General features: G+C 47.2%; 2 protein-coding genes and 1 non-coding gene across 3 annotated transcripts in view; 2 read left to right on the top strand and 1 right to left on the bottom strand.

Annotated features, from left to right (window-relative positions):
* Nucleotides 1–26,079, bottom strand: part of LOC110742151 (PNMA family member 6F) — an 87,410-nt gene that overhangs the window by 16,365 nt on the left and 44,966 nt on the right. The gene's annotated exons all lie outside the window — the stretch shown is intronic.
* On the top strand, nt 403–25,484 carry ZNF275 (zinc finger protein 275). The gene is made up of 4 exons (XM_003918444.3): nt 403–535; nt 2,889–2,965; nt 18,029–18,130; nt 19,326–25,484. Exons 2-4 carry the CDS (start codon nt 2,935–2,937, stop codon nt 20,480–20,482), a joined length of 1,290 nt encoding a protein of 429 aa, XP_003918493.1. The 5' UTR covers nt 403–535; nt 2,889–2,934; the 3' UTR covers nt 20,483–25,484.
* Nucleotides 24,067–24,170, top strand: LOC116272276. Its single transcript, XR_004180992.1, has one exon. It is a non-coding gene; the product is annotated as a small nucleolar RNA U13 (small nucleolar RNA).

Genomic DNA, 26,079 nt, shown 5'->3' with positions numbered 1-26,079 from the left:
CACAATAGTACAGACGATCTGATTCCATTCATACAGAATAGTGGCTTTCCTGGTCTATCGCCCTCAGTTCCCGACCCTTCACTCCCCCCACCACCATCTTGAAGACGCCCAAAGGGGAGAGGTCTCTTCCATTCCTTCGTTCCCTCCTTCGTCTGCTGATCGATTTGTTTGCTCGTTCATTCATTCATTCTCACGCTCATTCCACTCCTCCCCACCTCCCTACAAGCGTTCAGCCCGCGCGCGCAGCTCCCCCGCAGGCTGATCAGATTTGCCTGCCCAGTCCGCCCCGCCCCAAACCCCGCCCTTTTCCCGCCCCGCCCCCTTTCCTGGCCAATCGGGGCCGAGACTGGGGCCGGGGCGGGGCCTCGCTCCCTCAGAACCCCGGGCGGCGCTCACGGCTCCGGAAACGCGCCGCGGGGCTGTTAGCTCTGCCGGGCACTGGCGGCTCCGTGGCGCTTCCTGCCACGCCAGGCCTGCCTGGGCCGCGCCAGCGCTGCTCCACCGAGGGCCGCGCGTCGGCCGCCGCCGGGCCTGGGTGAGTGTGCGGGCCGCGGGAGGATGTGCAGGGGCGCTGGAGGGGCCGCAGGGCGGAGGTGATCGTGGCGGCGGCAGGAGGACCTGAGGGCCCGAGTGAGCGTGCAGGGCCGCGAGAGGATGTGCAGGAGGCGCAGGACCGTGTGCGGGGCTGGAGCGAGTGTGCGGGCCGCAGAAGAGTGCACGGTGCAGGGAGGGGGCGTCTCTGGGCTGTTGGAGAGCTGCTCGGCCTTGGGCGGGCCAGAGCTGGGAACGGGTCCCGGATGACGAGTACGAAGAGGCCCGAAGGCCTTCCCGAGGCGGGCGGGGGGCGGCGGTCCCGGGTGGGAATTGCTAAAGTGCGGAGGCCTGCTCTGCTCTTTGGGGGAAGCTAGGAGTGGGAACCGCTCAGGGGCAGAAAGAGAGGACCCCCGCCCCTAACGCCTAGGAGCCCGATCTGGAGGGGGCGTTGTAGGGGTGGGGATTAAAGGACTTTTCCCTGGTCTAGGGGAGGGGCTGAGCCGCAGTCTGAGCGCTGGGAGGGTGGGCTAGGTGGGAACAATTCCCGCTGGGGAGTCCCTCCTTTCCTTTTGAGTGGGTTGGGTGGGGGTTAAGCCTCAGCTTGGTGGGGAGGATGGGGGCAGGTAGGTAGCCTAGAGAGAGAACTGTGGGGAGGGAGGGGAAAGGGGGCCGTGAGCTGAGCTCAAGGCCCTCTGTCTGAACCAGTCTTTTTCTCTCCCCTACTGGGGGCTGCCATCTCCCACTCCAGTGCCCCTGCCCCCTTAAACTCCTTTGCTGGTTCCTCCAGTCTATATTTGGGTGATTAATTACATGTCTTGTCCACAACCCCCCCCCCGCCCCCACTCGCCTGCTGCCCAAAGTCCATGGTCCCTTTCAAACAACCCCCACCCCCATTCCTGGCCCTCTTCCCAGAGGTCCCACCCTGCCACCCTGTTCCAACTGAAGCCCTCCAGCCAGCCTTGGCCTAGCTGGGCCCGCGGCCCCCCTCCAGTCTCCTTGGTCAATGAAACATTTCCTCTTCAACCTCAGCCCGACATTTTTCCTTTACAAGAGAATTTCAGATAGGATTGCAGGAACAGCACCTCTCCTAGGTACTAATGCTGCCTCAGCCCTTCCCCACCCCCACAGTCCCCCCACCCCACAACATTGGACCTTCAAGTAGAAGCCACTTGCACAGTGTCTGACCCAGTTCAGTATATCCCCCTAGTAACATTTGTGGGAGATGTACTACTGAACTGGGCCAGACACTGTGAGTTTTATATATAGAACCCTATTGAGTAGTGATTTTCAGCCTTCTGTCTGTGAGGGACCCCTTGGAAATCTACTAGAATGTGTGAATTCTCTTCTAACCATCAGCACAGACTCGGAGATAGTGGGCTCCCATTTCACAAGGCTCCTGGGCAGGAATCCTGTCAATGACAGAGATTCTGAGAGTTGGAGAATCTGGGAACCTCCAGATTCTAGACAGGCCCAGTGTTAAGGAGGTGCAGCTCTGCATCATAATCTCCTGGGGTGCTTGTTAAAAAATGCAGATCCCTTGGTCTCTCCCAAACCAGCTACACTCCCATATGAGTTGTTAGTGAACTCCAAACCAACTTTCTCACCCGATGATCCAGCCCTTACCCAAACCTGCCTGGGCTCCTTGGATGGCCCTGGGCTCCTTGCAATTTGCATAGCATCCCACCCCACCCCCAGTTTCAAATCCTTTGTATCCAGGCAGTGTTACCTAAAGGCAGCTATACTTACAATGTATTTCGATTTTTAGTAAGATGCCATGAATATTCTTGGGGAAATGGGAACACAAAACTTTCCTCAATTAAGTACAACAAACACTACAAAATCCCCTTCTGGTCTACCTTCTGGCTTTTTATAGAAAAGAAATAAGATAGAAACCCAAACAGAAAGAGACAGGTGCCCAGGCAAAGTGAGAGAGGAAACAGATGCCTTCCCACCCACACATACGGAAAAAGGCACACACAGACACAAATACCCCAAGAGAGACAGACTTTCCTGGTGAGACACCCTCTCTTTAGACCCTTCAGGATTCTGCTAATTAGAGTAGCAGCCTGTTTGCTGCTTTGGGACGGGACAGGGTGGGCCCACGTGGGGCCTTCTCTTCTGCCTCCTGGCCTGTCAGGTGGAAAGAACATGAAGGCCAGGCCCAGCGTGGCCCTGGGCTTGGCTCAAGGGTTGCATCCTGACCTGGCTAGGGTGGATCCAGATTTTGGTGGTGTACATTCAGTTGAACCCTGTATCTGGCCCAGTTCAGTACATCCCCCAAAATGTGGGGGCCAGGTTGCTGGGAGGCGCACATGGGTCTGCTTCTGTTCACCTGAATTATTGCAATCCAACAGGTGGGACCTTACCTGCCAGGCTGATCCGTTGGAGTAGTTCTGAGCCATGATGAGTCATCCGTGTGTGTCTCTTTTGGGTAAGTCTCGGTGTTTATGCGTGGTGTCTGCTGGCCTCGACGCTGGGCATGCTATCAGAAGACCCTATAGGTGGGGTTACAACATGGTGAGGAGTATCGTTTTGGTTCCAGAAGCACTTATATTTTCATCTATGCCAGTGTTGCTGAACTGTCTTTGCCCAGAGACAGTTCTCTCAATCCAAGCAACGCAACTCACAGGAGAAAAGATATTCAGGAAAGAGAATTTGGAATCTAATCTCCCTTTTGGGTGCGAGAGGAAGCAGAAGCCATCCATCTGAATTGGATCTCTTGTGAGTGGAAACCTTTGAAGACACCCTTTGGGGTACATTTGCTCTGGCCTAGAACTGAACAGAACACAAGCCACCTGTTGTCTTCTGGGTAAACTCAAGCTTTAGGGCCTGAGGACATTCTGCTCCAGGTCTTTATTTAGATGCTTCAGAGAGTTCAGGTGTTTCTGGCACCCCTTGGAAGCTTCTGGAACCTTCCAGATGAGGCTTATTTGGGTGGCCTCGCTGCCTTTCCCCTGCCCAGGGAAGGACAGCACACCTGTTAGAGAATGTTGCTTGACTATTTGTGTGATAAAATCAGTTGAATGCTGGTCTTTAGGCTCAGAAGCTACTGTTAGCCAGTAGCCAAACATTCAGCAGTGAGGCAGGAGTGTCTTTAATCCAAAGACAACCAGGAAACATCTCATTATTACTACATTTTGTGACGTGGGTTGTTTTTTGTCTCTGTTGAGTTCAACTCTTCATTTCTGTTCTTCCACATCGAAGTGGAATGATTATTTTGAGTCTCTTAGTGTTTTCTGCTTCCATGCAGTAAATTTGATTTAAATAAGTTGGTTAAAATTTACATTGCGATCTAAAGCACGTGAGCAGGAAGATTTGTTCGCTCACGTGAGCTCTCGTGTTTTAGAAAGCATAATTTTTCAAATTATCAGGCAGTAGGTTGACATTGACATCATTATTTTCCATTTATTCTAGCAGATGTTTGTTAAACAGCTGCAGTGTAATGGTGCTTGCCTAGGTCCAGTGTGCAATTCACAGCTGACCTTGACAGGGCCTTTGCTTTCTGGGAGTTTATAGTCTTTAGACTATCTTCAGATCCCATTGAAAGAAGGAGAATAATACCACTTATATTAAGGGTTGGAAATGTGTTTTCCCACAGTATTTCTTTGAGCGTTCATATTTCCCAGTTGTATGCAGGAGTGCACCCTACGAGATTCAGGACATGCTTTTGTGCTGTGAGTGAAAGTGCCTTACTTCAAGGTCAGCATTACCCTGTGTGTCCATCGGGTGTGCATTACAATGATTTTCATGTTCTGTCTGGAATTCCTTCGACCTTGATTCCCCAAGATCCACTGTCAGAAGGCAGTGGACACCTGCATTTGTCACTTTTGTCACAGCATCTAGCTTCTTTTCCTGATTAGTTCCACCATTTTAAAATAGAACAGTTGTGCAACATAGATCCTAAATGATCCGATTATTCAGACGATGATAATTTCATTTTGACTATGCGTAGGGATTAATAAGCATTCTTTTTAATGACTTTGTTTTCAGCAAGCTCTTTTTAATTTGATATAATGGATTACATTAATTACAGGTAAAGTTTCATTTCTTTGTAAAGCGGGGTACCTACTTCTTTCCTCTCCCATTTTTGAGATTTGAGTCTCACTCTGTCAGCTTCTAGGCTGGAGGCAGGGCTGACCAGCTCACTGTAAGCCTGGCCTCCTGGGTTCACGCCATTCTCCTGCCGCCCTCAGCCTCCCGGTAGCTGGACTACAGGCTTCCCCGGCCACTCCTGCCAGCCTAGCTAAGTTTGCTTTCTGGGATTTTTAGGCAGTAGGAGATGGGGTACTCACCCGTGGTTAGCTTGTGATGGTCTCATCTTCTGACCTCTGGGATCCTGGGCCTTCTGTCTAATTCCTCCCAAAGTGCTGGGATTATAGGCTTTTGAGCCACGCCTACCGCCTTCCTCCCATTTTTAGTAGAGTACCTTTTAATGATCTCCATGTTTTAGAGGGGCCTCCACACTGGGGTGGTATTCATTTGTCACCTGAGCCAGTGCTCCCAGGCTTATCCCCCAAGAGCTGCAAGCTACAGGAAGGGGCACTCCTGTTGCTGCACAGGAAAGGATTATTAACAATTCATTTGGGAGTTGTGGCTCCAGGATTTCAACAGTTAATCATGCCAATTAAGTAAAAACACTTCAGTAGGATTTGCCCTATTAAATGGAACACTTCAGGAGGATTCACTCGATTAAACGTGGGTGGCTCGGGAGGACTGTGTGTGTGTGTGTAAGAGACAGAGACGGAGAAAGAGAGAGAGGAATGACATGTCTCGTTGTGCAGTGAGGGCATGTTAGCAGGATGGTTTAAAGGCAGCACCCAAACACCCATATATGCCATTAGGCCTAGATGACACTAAGCCTCACCCCCAGTCTGTCTTCTGGCTGTGGCGTGGTGTTATAGGTTGAATATTATTTCGCTCTTCTCTGGTGTGGTTCGAAAAGTCTCAAATCTTGGGAGATGGATATTAAGCAAGTTAACCTCCTGGAGCCCTGGTTTCCTTCTCTGTGAATGGAGGCGGTAATAACCACAGGATGTGATAAGTGAATTACAGGAAGGGAGATGCATGGCTCCAAACACGTGTAGTGCATGCTCCGGTAATGGAAGTGTGCTTCATTTAACATGCCACTCCCCACACACATTGATTCAGTCACCCCGCAATTTATCATGTGCCCACTCAGGGCCAGGAGCTGCTGCAGACACTGGGGATTCAGGAGTGACCAAGAATGAGAAAGCACCCCTGCGCTGTTGGAGCTCCATTTCTCCTGGGGACTGTCAGTTAGAAACAAGCAATTTCATTGGATAGTTTTTAGTTAGCAAAAATGTTCCGAGTAGACTATGACGGACACTAGAGAGTGAAGGCATTCTAAGGAGGTGACATTAGAGTTGAAGCCTGATGTGGGCCAGGTGCAGTGGTTCACACCTGTAGTCTCAGCATTTGGAGGCTGAGGTGGGAAGATGGCTTGAGTCCAGAAGTTTGAGACTGGTCTAGGCAGCATAGTGAGACTCCATCTCTACAATTGTTTTTTTTTTTAATTTAAAAATTTAGCTGGGGGTGGTGGCACACAGCTGTAGTCCCAGCTACTCAGGAGGCTGAGGCGGGAGGATCACTTGAGCTTGGGAGGTCGAGGCTACAGTGAGCTGTGATGGCACCACTACATTCCAACCTGGGTGACAAAGTGAGACCCTGTCTCAGAAAAATAAAAATAGAGTTGAGGCCCGAATTCTCAGAAGGAGCCATCCATGAGAAGCCCATGGTACTCTCAGCAGTTTCAGAGGCCTTGAAGGCCACAGTCTTGGCCTATCTAGGATTGAATGAAGGCCAGTGTGTCTGGATGTCACTGTGATGTGGCAGGGCAAGATATGGGATTGGGGGGCTGGGGCAGAGCCTTGTCAGAGGGCTAAGTTCTTAGGTCTCTGGCCTGAAGTCAGCGAGAAGAGGTCTCTAACAGATCCTCTTTCTCAGAAGGTATATCCACAATATCCCCCTCTCCATTCCATTTGGCAGCCAAATGTCAATGTCAATTGGAAGTGAATTTTTTTAAATGAATTGTGTAAGTAATTTATGACCAGTTCATTTTGTACTGGAAGCCAAAGTCAAATCAGGCATTGAATGTATACCAGAGGAATCCAGCGGACCAACAGGGCTCTGCCCAGATGACAGTGGGACAGAGAGGGTATGGCTGCTGAGCACCTGGGGATGAACATGAACTCACACTGGGGAAGCCCCTGTGCCAGACAGCCAGTTAAAGATGGGAATGGGGCTTCCTTGGATTCTGGGACTAGATGAGGCCTTCTGCGCGCACTTCTTAGGTGCTGATAGCTTGCAAGGAGGAGCCCAGGAAGTCACAACCCCATGGGCCTGTCTCTAGGCTTTCTGGTCATTGCCCTTCGTGGACCGCCCACAGATTCCTGCCAGCCCTTCTCCCCTGCACTTGCCCTACTGTGTGGGGATCCCAGGAAATGCTGGATTTTTTACCCAAGCGAAGGGCCACTCCCCATTGACTCCTTGGCCTCAGCCCTTGGCTTCTCACATGCTGAGCATCTTTCTTACTCAAAGTCTTTTAAAACCAAAATATTTTACAATTGTTATGCTTTTCTGATACCAACAAAATTCAGCTTGGTTACTAAAAATTCTCACATTACAGAAAAAGAAAGCAGATCTTTCTAGACCTTGACTCTCCCCAACTCCAACCCCATGTGGTCACATACACATTAGAGATGTGCTTATTCTAGCTACAAGTCACTCTCACTTCTTTCCTTTTTTCTCCTGAAATGCAAATATATACCTAGCCATCTCCTCCCCTTCCCTTACCCTCTTTGGGGTTTCAAGGGAGAGTAACTATCTATGCCTGTATCGTCTATGAAGGATTCACATTTTTGTCATCTGCAGCATATCATCCTACGTTGGCACCTGTTGGTTTTATATTGAAACCCTCCAGCTTTCTTCTTGCTGAGTTCTAGGGCTCTTTGGTAGTGTCTCCAGAGCTCTTAGCCACATTTGTCATTCATTCTTTCCCCCACTTTTTTATGACATTGGGATTGTGTTGGTTCTAGTATCCTGTTTTCCATTTTCCATCCATTTACTTTTAACCTATCTGTGCCTTTATATTTAAAGTTTCTTGTAGACAGTATGTCTTGTTTTTATTACAGCCTGACAATCTGCCTTTTGATTGGAGTATTTAGTCAATTTACACTTACCTTAACTATCCACGTCGTTGGGTTTAAGTTTGCCATCTTGCTATTTGTTTTTATTTGCCCCTTCCATTCTTTTTTCCCCTCTTTTTCTTTACCCTTCTTCTTTCAGATTATTTTTAGTATATATTTGATCTCTGCTGTTGGCTTATTAGCATGTATCAGAGTCTTGGAGGACTTGCCAGAACACACAATCATATGTTTCACTTCTGATGTTATAAACCCGACACTACCTTTTTATTATTTTTGCTTTGAATGATTGAATGTTTTTTAAAACATTTAAAAGTGAGATTGGTAAAAGCATTGTATATTTCCCCACATATTTACATTCCTGGTGTTCTTCATGCCTTTGTGTAGATCCATCTTTCCACCTACTATCATTTTCTTTCAACCTGAAAGATTTCCTTTAGTATTTCCTATAGTAGAGATCTGCCGGTGATGAATTCTCTCAGCTTTTGTCTGAAAACAAACTTTATTTTGCCTTCATTTTGGGAGGAAATTTTCCTTGAATATAGAATTCTAAGTTGACAGTTTTGTTTTTCTTTTAGCACTTTAAAAATGTCATGCACTGGTTTTCTGACTTGTACATTCTCTGATAAGAAGTTAGTAATTACTCTTTGTTCCTCTCCACGCAGCAACATCATTTCTTTCCTCTGGCTAGTTGAAGACTTTCTCTTTATCACTGGTTTTTCAGCAGTCTGATTATTATGGGTCTTTTAAAGTCTTGCTAGGGGTTCACTGACTTTCTTGCACGTGTGAGCTTATAGTTTTCATCAAATTTGGAAAACTGTCCTGCCATTATTTCTTAAACTGTGTTTTTTATCCCTCCCCTACTTTTCCTCACCTTCTCAGGTTCCAGTTATGTAGGTGTTAGACCATTTTCTCTTACCCCAGGTCATTGAGATGCTGTTTGTTTTTAAAAACTCTTTTTTCTCTCTGAGCTTCTTTTGAGATCATTTGTATTGCTATGTCATCAAGTTGTCTATTTTTTTTTTTTATACTTTAAGTTCTAGGGTACATGTGCACAACGTGCAGGTTTGTTACATATGTATACATGTGCCATGTTGGTGTGCTGCACCCATTAACTCGTCATTTACATTAGGTATATCTCCTAATGCTATCCCTCCCCCCACATCACGACAGGCCCCAGTGTGTGATGTTCCCCTTCCCGTGTCCAAATGTTCTCATTGTTCAATTCCCACCTATGAGTGAGGACATGCGGTGTTTGGTTTTTTGTCCTTGCGATAGTTTGTTGAGAATGATGGTTTCCAGCTTCATCCATGTCCCTACAAAGGACATGAACTCATCCTTTTTTACAGCTGCATAGTATTCCATGGTGTATATGTGCCACATTTTCTTAATCCAGTCTGTCATTGATGGACATTTGGGTTGGTTCCAAGTCTTTGCTATTGTGAATAGTGCCACAATAAACATACATGTGCATGTGTCTTTATAGCAGCATGATTTATAATCCTTTGGGTATATCCCCAGTAATGGGATGGCTGGGTCAAATGGTATTTCTAGTTCTAGATCCTTGAGGAATCGCCACACTGTCTTCCACAATGGTTGAACTAGCTTACAGTCCCACCAACAGTGTAAAAGTGTTCCTATTTCTCCACATCCCCTCCAGTACCTGTTGTTTCCTGACTTTTTAATGATCGCCATTCTAACTGGTGTGAGATGGTATCTCATTGTGATTTTGATTTGCATTTCTCTGATGGCCAGTGATGATGAGCATTTTATCGTGTGTCTGTTGGCTGTATAAATGTCTTCTTTTGAGAAGTGTCTGTTCATATCCTTCACCCACTTTTTGACGGGGTTGTTTGTTTTTTTCTTGTAAGTTTGTTTGAGTTCTTTGTAGATTCTAGATATTAGTCCTTTGTCAGATGAGTAGATTGCAAAAATTTTCTCCCATTCTGTAGGTTGCCTGTTCACTCTGATGGTAGTTTCTTTTGCTGTGCAGAAGCTCTTTAGTTTAATTAGATCCCATTTGTCACTTTTGTCTTTCGTTGCCATTGCTTTTGGTGTTTTAGACATGAAGTCCTTGCCCATGCCTATGTCCTGAATGGTATTGCCTAGGTTTTCTTCTAGGGTTTTTATGTTTTTAGGTCTAACATTTAAGTCTATAATCCATCTTGAATTAATTTTTGTATAAGATGTAAGGAAGGGATCCAGTTTCAGCTTTCTACATATGGCTAGCCAGTTTTCCCAGCACCATTTATTAAATAGGGAATCCTTTCCCCATTTCTTGTTTTTGTCAGGTTTGCCAAAGATCAGATGTGTGGTATTATTTCTGAGGGTTCTGTTCTGTTCCATTGGTCTATATCTCTGTTTTGGTACCAGTACTATGCTGTTTTGGTTACTGTAGCCTTGTAGTATAGTTTGAAGTTAGGTAGCGTGATGCCTCCAGCTTTGTTCTTTTGGCTTAGGATTGTCTTGGCAATGCAGGTTCTTTTTTGGTTCCATATGAACTTTAAACTAGTTTTTTCCAATTCTGTGAAGCAAGTCATTGGTAGCTTGATGGGTATGGCATTGAATCTATAATTGAATCTATAAATTACCTTGGGCAGTATGGCCATTTTCACGATACTGATTCTTCCTATCCATGAACATGGAATGTTCTTCCATCTGTTTGTGTCCTCTTTTATTTCGTTGAGCAGTGGTTTGTAGTTCTCCTTGAAGAGGTCCTTCACATCCCTTGTAAGTTGGATTCCTAGGTGTTTTATTCTCTTTGAAGCAATTGTGAATGGGAGTTCACTCATAATTTGGCTCTCTGTTTGTCTGTTATTGGTGTATAAGAATGCTTGTGATTTTTGCACATTGATTTTGTATCCTGAGACTTTGCTGAAGTTGCTTATGAGCTTAAGGAGACTTTGGGCTGAGACAATGGGGTTTTCTAAATATACAATCATGTCATCTGCAAACAGGGACAATTTGACTTCCTCTTTTCCTAATTGAATACCCTTTATTTCTTTCTCCTGCCTAATTGCCCTGGCCAGAACTTCCAACACTATGTTGAATAGGAGTGTTGAGAGAGGGCATCCCTGTCTTGTGCCAGTTTTCAAAGGGAATGCTTCCAGTTTTTGCCCATTCAGTATGATATTGACTGTGGGTTTGTCATAAATAGCTCTTGTTATTTTGAGATATGTCCCATTGATACCTCATATATTGAGAGTTTTTAGCATGAAGGGCTGTTGAATTTTGTCGAAGGCCTTTTCTGCATCTATTGAGATAATCATGTGGTTTTTGTCTTTGATTCTGTTTATATGCTGGATTACATTTATTGATTTGCATATGTTGAACCACCCTTGCATCCCAGGGATGAAGCCCACTTGATCATGGTGGATAAGCTTTTTGATGTGCTGCTGGATTTGGTTTCCCAGTATTTTATTGAGGATTTTTGCATCGATGTTCATCAGGGATATTGGTCTAAAATTCTCTTTTTTTGTTGTGTCTCTGCCAGGCTTTGGTATCAGTATGATGCTGGCCTCATAAAATGAGTTAGGGAAGATTCCCTCTTTTTCTTTTTCTTTTTTTTTTTTGACATGGAGTCTCGCTCAATCACCCAGGCTGGAGTGCAGCAGCGCGATCTTGGCTCACTGCAAGCTCCGCCTCCCAGGTTCACGCCATTCTCCTGCCTCAGCCTCCCAAGTAGCTGGGACTACAGGCGCCTGCCGCCACACCTGGCTAATTTTTTGCATTTTTAGTAGAGACAGGGTTTCACCATGTTAGCCAGGATGGTCTCGATCTCCTGACCTCATGATCCGCCCGCCTTGGCCTCTCAAAGTGCTGAGATTACAGGCGTCAGCCACCGTGCCCGGCCGATTCCCTCTTTTTCTATTGATTGAAATAGTTTCAGAAGGAATGGTACCAGCTCCTCCTTGTACCTCTGGTAGAATTTGGCTGTGAATCCGTCTGGTCCTGGACTTTTTTTGGTTGGTAGACTATTAATTTTTGCCTCAATTTCAGAGCCTGTTATTGGTCTATTCAGGGATTCAGCTTCTTCCTGGTTTAGTCAGGAGGGTGTATGTGTCTAGGAATTTATCCATTTCTTTTAGATTTTCTATTTTATTTGCATAGAGGTGTTTATAGTATTCTCTGACGGTAGTTTGTATTTCTTAGGGGTCGGTGGTGATATCCCATTTATCATTTTTTATTGAATCTATTTGATTCTTCTCTCTTTTCTTCTTTATTAGTCTCGCCATTGCTGAGGCTTGAGTAGGTAAACAAAGCGGCCTGGAATCTCGAAACTGGTGGAGCCCACCACAGCTCAAGGAGGCCTGCCTGCCTCTGTAGACTCTACCTCTGGAGGCAGGGCATAATCAAACAAAAGGCAGCAGAAACCTCTGCAGACTTAAATGTCCCTGTCTGACAGCTTTGAAGAGAGTAGTGGTTCTCCCAGCATGGAGTTTGAGATCTGAGAATGGACAGACTGCCTCCTCAAGTGGGTCCCTGACACCCAAGTAGCCTAACTGGGAGGCACCCCCCAGTAGGGGCAGACTGACACCCCACACAGCCAGATACCCTTCTGAGATGAAGCTTCCAAATGAACGATCAGGCAGCAACATTTGCTGTTCAGCAATATTCGCTGTTCTGCAGCCTCCACTGCTGATACCCAGGCAAACAGGGTCTGGAGTGGACCTCCAACAAAGTCCAACAGACCTGCAGTGGAGGGTCCTGACTGTTAGAAGGAAAACTAACAAACAGAAAGGACATCCACACTAAAACCCCATCTGTACGTCACCGTCATCAAAGACCAAAGGTAGATAAAACCACAAAGATGGGGAAAAAACAGAGCCGAAAAGCTGAAAATTCTAAAAATCAGAGCACCTCTCCCCCTCCAAAGGATCGCAGTTCCTTGCCAGCATGGAACAAAGCTGGACAGAGAATGACTTTGACAAGTAGAGAGAAGGCTTCAGACGATCAAACTTCTCCGAGCTAAAGGAGGAAGTTCGAACCCATCACAAAGAAGCTAAAAACCTTGAAAAAAGATTAGATGAATTGCTAACTAGAATAACCAGTGTAGAGAAGTCCTTCAATTACCTGATAGAGCTGAAAACCATGGCACAAGAACTCTGTGACGAATGCACAAGCTTCAGTAGCCAATTCAATCAACTGGAAGAAAGGGTATCAGTGATTGAAGATCAAATGAATGAAATGAAGTGAGAAGAGAAGTTTAGAGAAAAAGGAGTAAAAAGAAACAAACAAAGCCTCCAAGAAATATGGGACTATGTGAAAAGACCAAATTTACATCTGATTGGTGTACCTGAAAGTGACAGGGAAAATGGAACCAAGTTGGAAAACACTCTGCAAGATATTAACCAGGAGAACTTCCCCAACTTAGAAAGGCAGGCCAACATTCAAATTCAGGAAATACAGAGAACGCCACAAAGATACTCCTCGAGAAGAGCAACTCCAAGACACATAATTGCCAGATTCACCAGAGTTGAAATGAAGGAAAAAATGTTAAGGGCAGCCAGAGAGAAAGGTTGGGTTACCCACAAAGGGAAGCCCATCAGACTAACAGCAGATCTCTCGGCAGAAACTCTACAAGCCAGAAGAGAGTGGGGGGCCAATATTCAACATTCTTAAAGAAAAGAAGTTTCAACCCAGAATTTCATATCCAGCCAAATTAAGCTTCATAAGTGAAGGAGAAATAAAATCCTTTACAGACAAGCAAATGCTGAGAGATTTTGTCACCACCAGGCCTGCCCTACAAGAGCTCCTGAAGGAAGCACTAAACATGGAAAGGAACAACTGGTACCAGCCGCTGCAAAAACATGCCAAATTGTAAAGACCATCAATGCTAGGAAGAAACTGCATCAACTAATGAGCAAAATAACCAGCTAACATCATAATGACAGGCTCAAATTCACACATAACAATATTAACCTTAAATGTAAATGGGCTAAATGCTCCAATTAAAAGACACAGACTGGCAAATTGGATAAAGAGTCAAGACCCATCAGTGTGCTGTATTCAGGAGACCCATCTTACATGCAGAGACACATAGGCTCAAAATAAAGGGATGGAGGAAGATCTACCAAGCAAATGGAAAACAAAAAACACAGGGGTTGTGATCCTAGTCTCTGATAAAACAGACTTTAAACCAACAAAGATCAAAAGAGACAAGGCCATTACATAATGGTAAGGGGATCAATTCAACAAGAAGAGCTAGCTATCCTAAATATATATGCATCTAATACAGGAACACCCAGATCCATAAAGCGAGTCCTTAGAGACCTACAAAGAGACTTAGACTCCCACACAATAATAATGGGAGACTTTAACACCCCACTGTCAACATTAGACAGATCGACAAGACAGAAAGTTAAAAAGGATATCTAGGAATTGAACTCAGCTCTGCACCAAGCAGACCTAATAGACATCTACAGAACTCTCCACCCCAAATCAACAGAATATACATTCTTCTCAGCACCACATCGCACTTATTCCAAAATTGACCACATAGTTGGAAGTAAAGCACTCCTCAGCAAATGTACAAGAACAGAAATTATAACAAACTGTCTCTCAGACCACAGTGCAATCAAACTAGAACTCAGGATTAAGAAACTCACTCAAAACCACTCAACTACGTGAAAACTGAACAACCTGCTCCTGAATGACTACTGGGTACATAACGAAATGAAGGCAGAAATAAAGATGTTCTTTGAAACCAAGGAGAACAAAGACACAACATACCAGAATCTCTGGGACACATTTAAAGCAGTGTGTAGAGGGAAATTTATAGTACTAAATGCCCACAAGAGAAAGCAGGAAAGATCTAAAATTGACACCCTAACATCACAGTTAAAAGAACTAGAGAAGCAAGAGCAAACTCATTCAAAAGCTAGCAGAAGGCAAGAAATAACTAAGATCAGGGCAGAACTGAAGGAGATAGAGACACAAAAAACCCTTCAAAAAATCAATGAATCCAGGAGCTGGTTTTTTGAAAAGATCAAGTTCTCTAATTTTTTTGTGTGATATCTAATCTGCTGTTAATCACATCCAGTAAAATTTTCACTTTAAATATTATAGTTCTCACCTCCAGAAGTTCTATTTGGTTCTTTTTATATCTTCTATTTCTCTCACTGTATTCCTGTTTTTCTTTTAATGCTTGTACATCATTAAACTGGCTGTTATCCTTGTCTGTGAGTCGTCACTGGTCATTTCTGTGTGTTTCTATAAACTGATTATTCTCCCTGCCCTGGCCACATTTCTGTGCTTTTTGGCATTTCAGTAACTTCTGATTGGATGTTGGGTATTATAAAGATTATATTGTTGAGTGTCTGGATTTGGGGTGGTAGTTATTTGTGGATCAGTTTGATCCCTTTGAGGCCTATTTTTAAGCTTTCTTTGAGACAGGTCTTGTGTAGCTTTGGCTCTAGGAATACATCAGCCCTACTACTAAGGCCTCTGGATTCTCTACTGTGTGTCCCAGGTAATCACAGAGGACTCTATACTGGTTGGTCAGACCTTGAATGTCTCTCTACCTTTGTGTGTCCTGAGAATTGTTCAGCTTACAGCTTCCTCGTCACTCTTTTCCTGGGCTTTTGGAGTTTCGCTCTATGCATGCATGGCCTAGTAGTCAGGAAAGACTCAAAGGGAAGCTTATACATATTTTTTGAAGCTCTTTTTACTGCATAACTAACTCCTTTCTGGAACTCTGCTCTGCAACTTCCAGCTGCCTCAGCTGCTCTGAATGCTGGTCTGTGTCTCCTCAACTTGGCAAAGCCACTAAGCTCTCTTTGGTTTTCGCCCACCCCAACACACAGTCTCAATCTGGAAATTGCCTCCAGGCAGACAGCTGAGGCAATGATAGGGCTCCCCTTATCTGTTTCTCTTCTCTTGGGGATCGTGATTCTGTACTTCCTGCTGTCCAGTGTCTGAAAACTTGTTTCACATATATTTTCTCCATTTTTTTCTACTTATTTATGGCAGGATGTGAAATCTGTTCCTTGTTACTCCATCGCAGCCAAACGTGGAAGTTTCTGTCCATTCTTTTTAATTAACATCTTTAATTTTATATAAGAGTCTTTCTGGAGTAGCTAGATTTTGTGGGTCTTGAGCCAGTGTAAAAAGCCTTCCTTTTTACTGAATTATGAATTAAATTGAACTGTCATCACAACAGGAACTGTGTAGCTGTTTCTTTGAACTCACTGATGTGAGAGGCCTGTGATGCATGGATATCGGTGGTAGGATCTTTCACATAATTTGCAATTTGGAAGGAGAAGAAAATTTGTAGAAATCATTCAGCTCTTTTGTTTAACAATTTAGTGTTTGAAGATCTTTTCTTTGAGGCTTATCTTTCCAGCTGTTTTTTTCCACTTCTCATTTAGTTGAATGCATTAGAGAACTGCTGTCATGTGTACCTGTCTCGCTGTCACCAGGCTCCTTGTGTCAGTGGGCTATGGCTTTTAAGGGCCTCACTGCTGGTCTAGAAGCCCCCATTCCTGCTGTCTTCCCTCCAGCATCCTGATCCAGTTTTTTTGTTGCCTCTACAAAGTTGGAAAGGGTCTCTCATTTCCTGGTTATTTCTTCTGATGATCTTGGTGTGCCTCCTTTCTGTGCAGCGTCAGCATGGACTTCTAGGCTTGCCAGTCTTCCTGCCCTTGGATCTCTGTCTAGGTCTGTCTTCACCTGGCTGTGCCTGGGCTGGCATCTGCTGGTCTTGTCTTGGCTCCCTCTGGCCTGCCTCTGTTCATTCTTTGCCAGGCCCTGTTCAAGGTGTGTTTTCTCACACATCTCCATGCCCTGGCTTGTCATTCAGCCAACATGTGAGAGAAGACTCAACAAGATCAGAAACCAAGGAAGAGGAAATCACCAGTCTCTTCACAGGGGATCCAGGGACAGGGCTGTCATCACTCATGGCCTTTTTCACTTTCTTTAGTTCCACCTAATCCCCAAGGTCTTACTCTCCCCAGGATGGAGCACCAGGAAACCAGGTCCTGGCAGTCCCTCTTGAGATGCCGGAGGCTGAGGTGAGCTGTGCTTCCCTCTGCCTTGCTTGGGATTCTCTCACCGCTCCCTGAATCTGGCCTCAGCCTCTGTCTCTTGCCCCAGCATGACACACGGCAGAGTATGAACCCCAGCTGCTGCCTTCCTGCCCTCCCACTGCTTCTCTTCTAGAGGCTGCCAAGGATTGGATATCCACTGGGCTTGAAGTCCCAATCATCCAGGTGGGGAAGCTGAGTTTCCATCCAGGAAAGTGATTGAACGGAGGTCCCTTGGAAAGATGAGACGCCAGGGCCATGGCCCAGGGATCCTAGTGCTTGATCAGGTTCTCTTTTCAGGACTTCTTGGAGCTGTGGTTAGGCCTCCATGTTAACAACAGACACCCACTCCAGACCCTCGCCTCTTGTCCCTGGCATTACTGGCGCTGCCTCTGCCTCATTCTAAAATAGATGGAAAGACTGATTAGCCCTGGGAATTCTTTCAGGATTTGGTGACATTTGACGATGTGGCATGGTACCTCACCACAGGGGAGTGGTTTAAGCTGGACCCTGAACAGAGGGTGCTGGCATATTATGGGAACGTGACCTATGTGGGTAAGGATGTCCCAGCCCTTCCTCAAATTCACCACCTGCTTGGAGTGGGGCAGGGGGCACATGGCTACCCCCACAGAAGCTCACCTTCTCCCTGGATTGTGGGGAAACACAATGGGTCTGCCACATCTGATATGTCAGAGTAGTATGAGTTCCCCCAACTCCTCTTGGCATGGAAAGAACCCCTCTCAGTCTTTTATTGGGAAAGAAATTAGAACACTGCCACTGTAATGTAGAATACTCTTTTCATTTTAATGCACAAATTATGCAAATTGCATGACCATTTGGTTTGAGTTTATTTGTGAGAGAATGGTTGACGTGATCAAGATCTTGTTCACCCATTAGGGGTCTGCATGTGTGCAGTGGGGAGGAGGTTTTAGGAGGAGAGACTGTTGGGAGTCAGATTTGGGAGTTGTGGAAGTCCACATGTCTGGGAAGAGCATGAAGTTAAATGTGTGAGCACTGAGGGGGTGGACAGGCAGAAGGCAGGGTGAGGATCACCTCCTCAGGGTGGCCACTTGATCCTCCACAGAGCCTCCCCCAGGTGGGCCCAGAGCCTGCCTTCCTCAAGCTCCTGGAAGGAGCCTGACCTTGGGAAACACCTTTGAACTGAATGAATGACTTGCCTAAGGTTAAGGCCAGCCTGGTCTTTGAAGATGGAAGGGGGTTCCCCTTCAAAGGCCTTGCCTATGTTCCTCCACTATTCTCATGTCATCTTTGGCTGTCGCCGTAACCAATCTCCTTTCCCATGAGCAGGCGTTCCTGTTTTGAATCCTGCCTTGGTCCCTCACCTGGCACAAGGACAAGTGCTGTTGGTATCAGACCCATCGCCCAACACTGATCCAGCTAAGTACTCTGGTGAGTGAAAAAGAAATGTGAGGAAACTGGGGGAGGCCCAACCGAGCTGGGGTTTGGGTTAGGGTTGGAGGGCCCAGCCGAGCTGTTAGGCTTCAGGTTAGGGTTGGGGGTCCCAGCTGAGCTCTTGGGCTTGAGGTTAGGGTTTGGGGACCCTGCTGAGCTCTTTGGCTTGAGGTTAGGGTTGAAGCAGATGAGCTCTCAGGGGTTTGGGTTAGGGTTGGGGAGCCCAGATGAGCTCCTGGGGTTGAAGTTAGGGTTGAGAAGATCAGCTGTCCTCTTGGAGGTTTTGAATTAGAGTTTAGGAGTTCCAACTGAGCTCTTGGGGTTCGGGTTAGGGTTGAGGGGCCTAGCTGAGCTCTTGGAGTTGAGGTTAGGGTTAGGGGATCCAGCTGAACTTTTGAGGTTGAGGTTAGGAGTAGAGGGGCCCATTTGAGCTCCTGGGGTTGAGGTTAGGGTTGAGAGGATCAGCTTGGCTCTCTGGGCATTCGGGTTAAAGTTAGGATCCCAGCTGAGCTCTTGGGATTGAGGTTAAGTTTGGGAACCCTGCTGAGTTCTTGGGGTTAAAGTTAGGGTTGGGGGGCCCACCTGAGCTCTTGACAGTGAGGTTAGGGTTGAGAGGATCAGCAGGGCCCTTTGGAGATTCAGGTTATATTTGGGGATCCCAGCTGAGCTCTTGGAGTTGAAGTTAGGGTTGGGGGTCCCAGCCGAGCTTTTGGGGTTCTAGTTAGGGTTTGGGGCCCCAGCTGAGCTCTTGACGGTGAGGTTAGGTTGAGGATCAGCAGGGCCCTTTGGAGATTCAGGTTATGTTTGGGGATCCCAGCTGAACTCCTGGGGTTGAGGTTAGGGTTGAGGGCCCAGCTGAGCTCTTGGGGTATAGGTTAGGTTTGAGAGGATTAACTGGGCTCTTGGGGTGCTTGGGTTAGGGTTAGGGGGCCCAGCTGAGCCTCTGGGGACGTGTGTGGCTGCTCTCCAGTCACAGAAGGGGTGACCTCCTCAGCACCACTGTGGTAGAGAGTGTCCAGAATGGAATGAGGCCCCTCTGCCCCTGGCTTCTGCAGTCCTTGCTTCTGGTGGCTTCCGGGCCCAGGCCCCATGCTCAGTGGCTGTCTCAGAAAGAAAAAGATTCTTGACAAAGGAGAGGCCCTTTCCTCCGTCCTCCTCTGCAGACTACACTGCCTTGTGTTTATCGTTTCAGAAAGCACCTCTGCGACCCGACACCAGACGATGGGGGAAGACGCCCAGCCACAGGAGATGGCGTCCACAAGCTCCCCAAGGGCCAGTGGCCCCAGTCCTGAATTCAGACAGCATGGGGACTCTGACAGGAAGAGAGGGAGCCCACAGAATCTGCCCATAGAACATCATTTTGCTTGTAAAGAGTGTGGGGACACCTTTCGGCTTAAAGTCCTGCTTGTCCAGCACCAGAGAGTCCACAGTGAGGAGAAGGGCTGGGAATGTGGCGATTGCGGGAAGGTCTTCAGGGGGGTGGCGGAGTTTAATGAGCACAGGAAAAGCCATGTAGCTGCGGAACCCCGGCCCGGCCCCAGTAGGGTCCTGGAGAATGCCGCGGAGAAGAGGGAGCAGAGGGAGAGGGAGGGAAAGCCCTTCGAGTGCGAGGAGTGTGGAAAACGGTTTAAGAAGAATGCAGGCCTCAGTCAACATCTGAGGGTCCACAGCAGAGAGAAGCCCTTTGATTGCGAGGAGTGCGGGCGGTCCTTCAAAGTCAACACCCACCTCTTCCGACATCAGAAACTTCACACTTCAGAAAAGCCTTTCGCCTGCAAGGCATGTAGCAGGGATTTCCTGGATCGCCAGGAGCTTCTCAAACACCAGCGCATGCACACTGGCCACCTGCCCTTCGACTGCGACGACTGCGGCAAGTCCTTCCGAGGGGTCAACGGGCTGGCTGAGCACCAGCGCATCCACAGTGGGGCCAAGCCATACGGGTGTCCCCACTGCGGCAAGCTCTTCCGAAGGAGCTCGGAGCTCACCAAGCACCGGCGGATCCACACGGGTGAGAAGCCCTACGCCTGCGGCCAGTGCGGCAAGGCCTTCCGCCAGAGCTCCAGCCTCCTGGAGCACGCACGCATCCACAGTGGCGAGCGGCCCTACGCGTGTGGCGAGTGCGGCAAGGCCTTCCGCGGTCCCTCCGACCTCATCAAGCACCGGCGCATCCACAGCGGACTGAAACCCTATGAGTGCGACAAGTGCGGCAAGGCCTTCCGCCGGAGCTCCGGCCTCAGTCGCCACCGGCGGATCCACAGCGGGGCGCGGCGCTGTGAATGCAGCCAGTGTGGCCGTGTCTTCAAGAGGCGCTCGGCGCTACAGAAGCATCAGCCGACCCACCACGAGTAGAAATGCCCTGCGGTCCCGCGGGACAGGGACGGAATCCCCAGAGGGGATGGCAGAGTCAAAGGAGATGAACAGTTTTGTAGCGCTTATATATTTTGTCTTCCAAAAGGTTGAGACCGATTTATACTGCCACCAGCAATTTATAAGTGTTACGTTATGCCCATCGAGAGTAGCTTGTACCATTTAACTTAGTTTGCCTAGTTTAACTGGTAGGAAGTACCATCGAGGTACACATGCCTTGAATCCAAGAATGAGAAAGGACAAATCTGGATGTGGGGTAGGGAGGGGCTTAGAGGTCATCAAGTCCAAGCTCCCCCCGCCCCAGAAAAATACACAGAGCTGTTCCACGGTGGCGTCCTTATAATACGATCCCAACTTTCCTGAAGAGAACGTTGCCCTCATGATTTTTGGCCTACTTGAATTTATAAATTTTTAGGGATGTAAATAGAACACTCAAATGTCTTAAAATATTTAATTTATTAATTTAGTTATACATACATACTGTAAATCACATATTATATAAAATAATATATTAATTTAGAAAATGCCCCATTTTTGCCATCCTCCCTTTCACGAAATCATTTTACTCTGACTCCTCACGGTCTTCACCGACATGGGAGCCCTGTTTGAGTCATCAGACAGTTTCAAGATACACCCAGTCACTTCCATCCGAACTCTGCACGGTAGCTCAGTGACAATCCCTTCATGAGGCTCTCATTAGAAATTTTCTCCCAAGCCACAAGACCATATTTGCAGAACATAAGGACTATTTCTCTTGTCATTTTTTAATCTGTCCTGTGACTCTACAATATAACCACTTAAGGTGGTACTTTTTCAAACAACCTTTAAACGTCTTTTCTTTTAAAGCACCCAAAATGTCGTTGTGAGGCCAAACGCCTAGTAACAGTTACTGAATCTGGGTTAAATGTCTGTATCTTTTTTTCTTAAACCATTTCAATTTGGTGTCCCCTATACATGTCCAAAACTAGCATCGATTGGGGTTGTTTTGAACTAATGGGTCTTGTCCTCAAGCAGCACTATTTTGTTCAAAACAAAATAGTTGAGAGCATGCCCCTAAGAAGAGATACATCTCAAGGACTCCAGTGCAGGGTGACGCCTCCTTTTGGAAACAAGAGCCTCTCCTGGTATCAGGCCTAGATGGTACTTCTCCAACCTTCCGTTTCTAGCTCTGTAAAACGGGGGTGATCACAGCACCTACCTCCGAAGGTTATCACGAGGACTGCCATCGTGCCTGCAGAGTGCCAGGACCACCGGCCTGGCACGGAGGTACACACTCAGTGAAGGCCATCTGCTGTCATTGTCATTGTCATAGTTATTGCCATTATTCTGTGGCTTGTCAGTACCAGAACTGGGGATAGACCCCAGGCCTCCTGACCACCAGTCTCATCTTCTTTCTCTTATGCAATGACTTAAATGCTGTTTCTGTTGCATGCAAATTGTTTGTTCATCTCCTTTGACTAGTTATCAAGTTACCTTCCGATATATTGACTTTACGTGGCAGTTCTTTCTATATTGATGGTGATGTTCTCTTTTCCAGTTTTATTGCTTTGCTCTTTGTGGCAGTTTTATTACATTTTTGTTGTGAAAGCTTTTAATTTTTACATATCCAAGCATTCATTTTTTGTCCACTCTGTCATAACTTTCATTGCTTCTGTAGCTAGATATGATGACATTTTCTCCAGAATTTTAATTACAAACAAAAAGCTGCAACCCCTGCCCATCGGAAGGTGAGTACACCAGGTGGGCAGGCTGGATGGAAATGGGCCAGAGAAGCAGGCTCTTTCCTCATCCGAGATGCAGACTCCGTGTCTATCTGTGGGCACCACTTGACTATCCAGCCTGGCCACTGCAGCACACTGGAGATGCTCCCATCATAGGTTAGCCAGAACTCTGTGACTGTTCATCAATATAGACCCCGCCAGCAGCAGCAGGGCTTGGCCTCACCTAGATCAATGGGGTGGTCCAAACTTGATCTGGGAGCAAGCAGCCCAGCCATCCTTTGAGCTCCTGGGAGCTTTGGCAGTACTCGGAGTGGATTCAGTGACTGAACAGCAGATTCACCCACGAGACATCTCCTTGGACACAAGAAGACTCGCCTGGACCACATCCTCCTTTCAGCCAGTGACTCTAGAACTAGGAAGAGATTGGTTCATAGGCTTCTGCTTTGGGCAGCTAGGGGAAAATTCACCCATGTGTTCTGGCATCACTTCCTGCAGCCACACCTAAGCGAGGGCAACAGAGCAGAGGCTTGGAGAGGAACCCTGCCCCTCCGATGGCTTGCGTGTTATGTGGATGGAAGCTGGCAGCACTGCCCTGGGCTATGACTTGCAACAGTCATGACCAGGAGGAGCACTAAAGCAAAGGTTTGGAGGGCAGTGGAACCCTTCTGACAGTCTGTGTGGCATACAAGTAGAAGCTGGTCCTCCTGGGTCCGAGCTGCCATTTCTAGCGGGCTCCCCCAAGAGGAACAGCAGCAAGGTCTGGCGAGGAACCTGCCCCTCCAGTGGTCCACAGAAGCCACAGATAGAAGCCAGCCCCACCAGGGCTGTGGTGTGACTTCCCAGCAGCTGTGGCTGGGGACAGGGACACTAGGAGGGCCTGGCAAGAAAGTGTGCCCTTGTGGGCCCACCAAGGCTGAGGCAGAGCTTCCTAGCAGACACAACTTGGAAGGGCTTCTCAGGCTCCCATCCTGGGAAGCAAGGTCCTACAATGACCCCTGTGACCTTGGCCATAAGGTCCTCTCAAATGGACCCAGGCCACCACAGTGGCATTATGCGACATCTCCACCCTGACCCCTAGGCTGGAGAGGAGCCAAAAACACTTGTTACATAGTGATTCCTTTTGCCCTGTGGGCCTCAGTTCTTGGAGTAGTTGTGAATCTGTGTCTGAAATCACTACTTTCTTCTCGGATCCGTTTTCTCTTTTCGAGTTGTTAGGATGTGTTTTGTACAGCTGTCATTTGATAAAGAAGGTTGACCTCGACCAGGGCAAGTCTGGCACCTTTACCTAGAAGTACTCTGCCATGTCTTGCCCGTTCGTTCATCGTTTGTTGCGTTTCATGAGGGATCCCATTGAAGTAGATCCCTTTTATGAAGGGATCCCATTGAATGCAGCATTAACTCAGAACGTAGCATAAAGTTGTCACTGCTCCCAACTGGGACGTGGCGTCTTGGCATCCCTTCCTGTCCTCCTTGACTCTTTCCCATCTTCGGTTCAATAATTTTCTCTCAAACAAATGCTCTTTTAGAGTTAACACTAAAGATCTGGTCTTTGCTGTCAAGGTTGATGGAACAGCTGTTCGTAGTGTTTGCGGTAAAACCCGTGTTCTCTTTCAACGCAGTCTGTGGCTTTAACGTGTGTCATTTAATTTCGCCGAGTTCATTTCTCGCCTCTGGTAACTTGGGGTGGATTTCCTTGGGCTCTCTAGGTGTACTACTATGTCAGATGCAAAATATCACCCAGCTTCCTGTCACATATCCTTGTCTGTGCATTCATGCATCTACCTCGTTCCAGTTTTCTTTCTACTCTCATGTATTCCTATTGCGAGGGAATGTGTTCTTTTCCTGATCCTTTTGTAGTTCATACACGTGACAATTGGGTTTTCATGCACATGTGTGAGATGTGCCTCCTTCAAACCTTGTTACTATGTTGGCACATTACCCGCCTGACATGGAAAAAGAAAAAAAAAAAAAAGAAATATGTTCTTTTCCTACCATTTGAAAAAAGAAATCCTCCATTACTTTTATTAGAGTTTTGAATACTTGTGAAAATTTTCAAAAGAAACTAATTGTTTACCATTTCTGCTGCTTATTACAATGAGCTGTGTCCATTAGCTGTGTCACCCCACTCTTGCATTTCCAGAATAGTCCCCACCCGATTGCAGCAGGCATCTTTCTCCAGTGATGTTGCATTCCATGTGCTTGATTTTGTGCTAGAACTGGCACAGTGCCTGCCCTACCTGCAGCCCTGGGTTGTGGCCCTGTTGCATACCATGTGATTTGCCACCCCCCTTCCAGGCCACGTTAATTCAGCCAGAACTGAACACCTGACCCAAGGGCAGCAGGCAATCTTCAGAGCATAGAGCTGGCAGAACACGACGGACCATGGACACCACCAGGCCTTCCAGATCGGCAATGCAAACAAGGAAACAGAACCTTCTAGGCATCAGAAGGTGTGGGGGGCAGCACAGTACTCAGAGGAGTGAGGAGTGTGGCACCTGCTGGGAGGAAGGCCTGGCCATGATATGTTCTTGGATTTCTGGCAGCAGCCCTCATTGGTCCACGTGTGTCCCCACTACAGACTCCTTGACTTGAGTCAGCTTGAGTGGGTCCCTACTGTTTTCTATTGCATTTTGCCACTTGACTGCTTTCCGGCCAAGTCGCACCTGACTGCGTGAACACCTGTTTAAATGTGTGTTCTCTGTTCTCTAAGATGGGTGAAAGTTGATGCCTTCTAGTCTCAGTGAATTTAACCTGTGATTTTATGTCTAGGTATTGTTCCTTTACTGAACCCACCACGTGCAGGCCATAAAATGAGTGAAGTCACAGCTCACCCTGTTCTCTTAGTGTTTCACGATTTCCAGCATGTCCATCAGATGGGGGGATTGCTAACTTCTCTTACTAATGTGCTTGCATTCTGTGGTTCTCATTGCATCACTTTGGGTGTTTACTTTGCAAAGCAGAAACTGTCTCTTTAAACTTGGCCCTCAGTGTCATTTGCGTATCTCTGTATTTTCTGTTGGGTTGGCACTCTTTTCTCATTCCCCCCATCTCATTACCTTGTCTGTTTTCTGGCACTCACTATAATCAGCCTTGCACTAGAGCTGTTTGTGGACTTGGCTTCACCCCCTCCTCCTCAGCCCTCCCCCACCCGTTTAATTGTGAGCTCTTAGAAGACAGGGGTGGCCTTTCGTGTCTGATCCCCTACCAAATCTAGCACAGTGCCTTGCATCAAGTAGATTTCAATAAATATATGTTAAATGGCATTGGTCTTCCTTGACGTCTTTTGTCACAGCTTCGTTTGCCACTTCCCTTGCTCCTTTCTCCATGCCATAGGGTTCTATACTTGTCCTTGCACTTGGAAACTGCCCCCTCCTAGGGTCCAGGTGCTGTTGTGGCCCCTGCTGGGAATGGTTATTCCAGTGCTTGCTGGGCACTTGGAGGGAAGAGGAAGCACCCTGATGGGGAAGCTGGTTTGCCTGGAGCTCTGAGCTCTCCCTCGGCAGAAAGGGGTCTTTCATTCAGCCTCCCCTCACTGCAGCGAGGGCTCCCCAAGTTGTAATTCCAGGTGGGAGCAGAAGACAAGGCCAGATCCTCAGCTCCTCCCTCAGGGACTGGGAATGGGATTAACATGGCTTTGGGACTTGAGAATCATCCCACCTCTCTAGGCTGCATAAGGGTGGGAGCAGGAGTTCATTCCTCTTGGTGGCCTGTGGCTGGCCCTCTGCCTGGTGACCACTGCCTCAGAGAAGTCGGGGGCAGGAGCAGGCCCCAGTTTCCTGACCCTTCTAAATGCCAATGGCTCAGCTGTGGAGCCAGCAGCCCAATTGCAGAAGGACATCCCATCCCTTGGGCTCCGGG

This window comes from Papio anubis, chromosome X (genome assembly GCF_008728515.1).
Source record: "Papio anubis isolate 15944 chromosome X, Panubis1.0, whole genome shotgun sequence".
NCBI classification, from domain to species: domain Eukaryota; kingdom Metazoa; phylum Chordata; class Mammalia; order Primates; family Cercopithecidae; genus Papio; species Papio anubis.
Note: the sequence above shows the minus strand (reverse complement) of the source record. Positions and strands in the feature narration are given on the sequence as shown.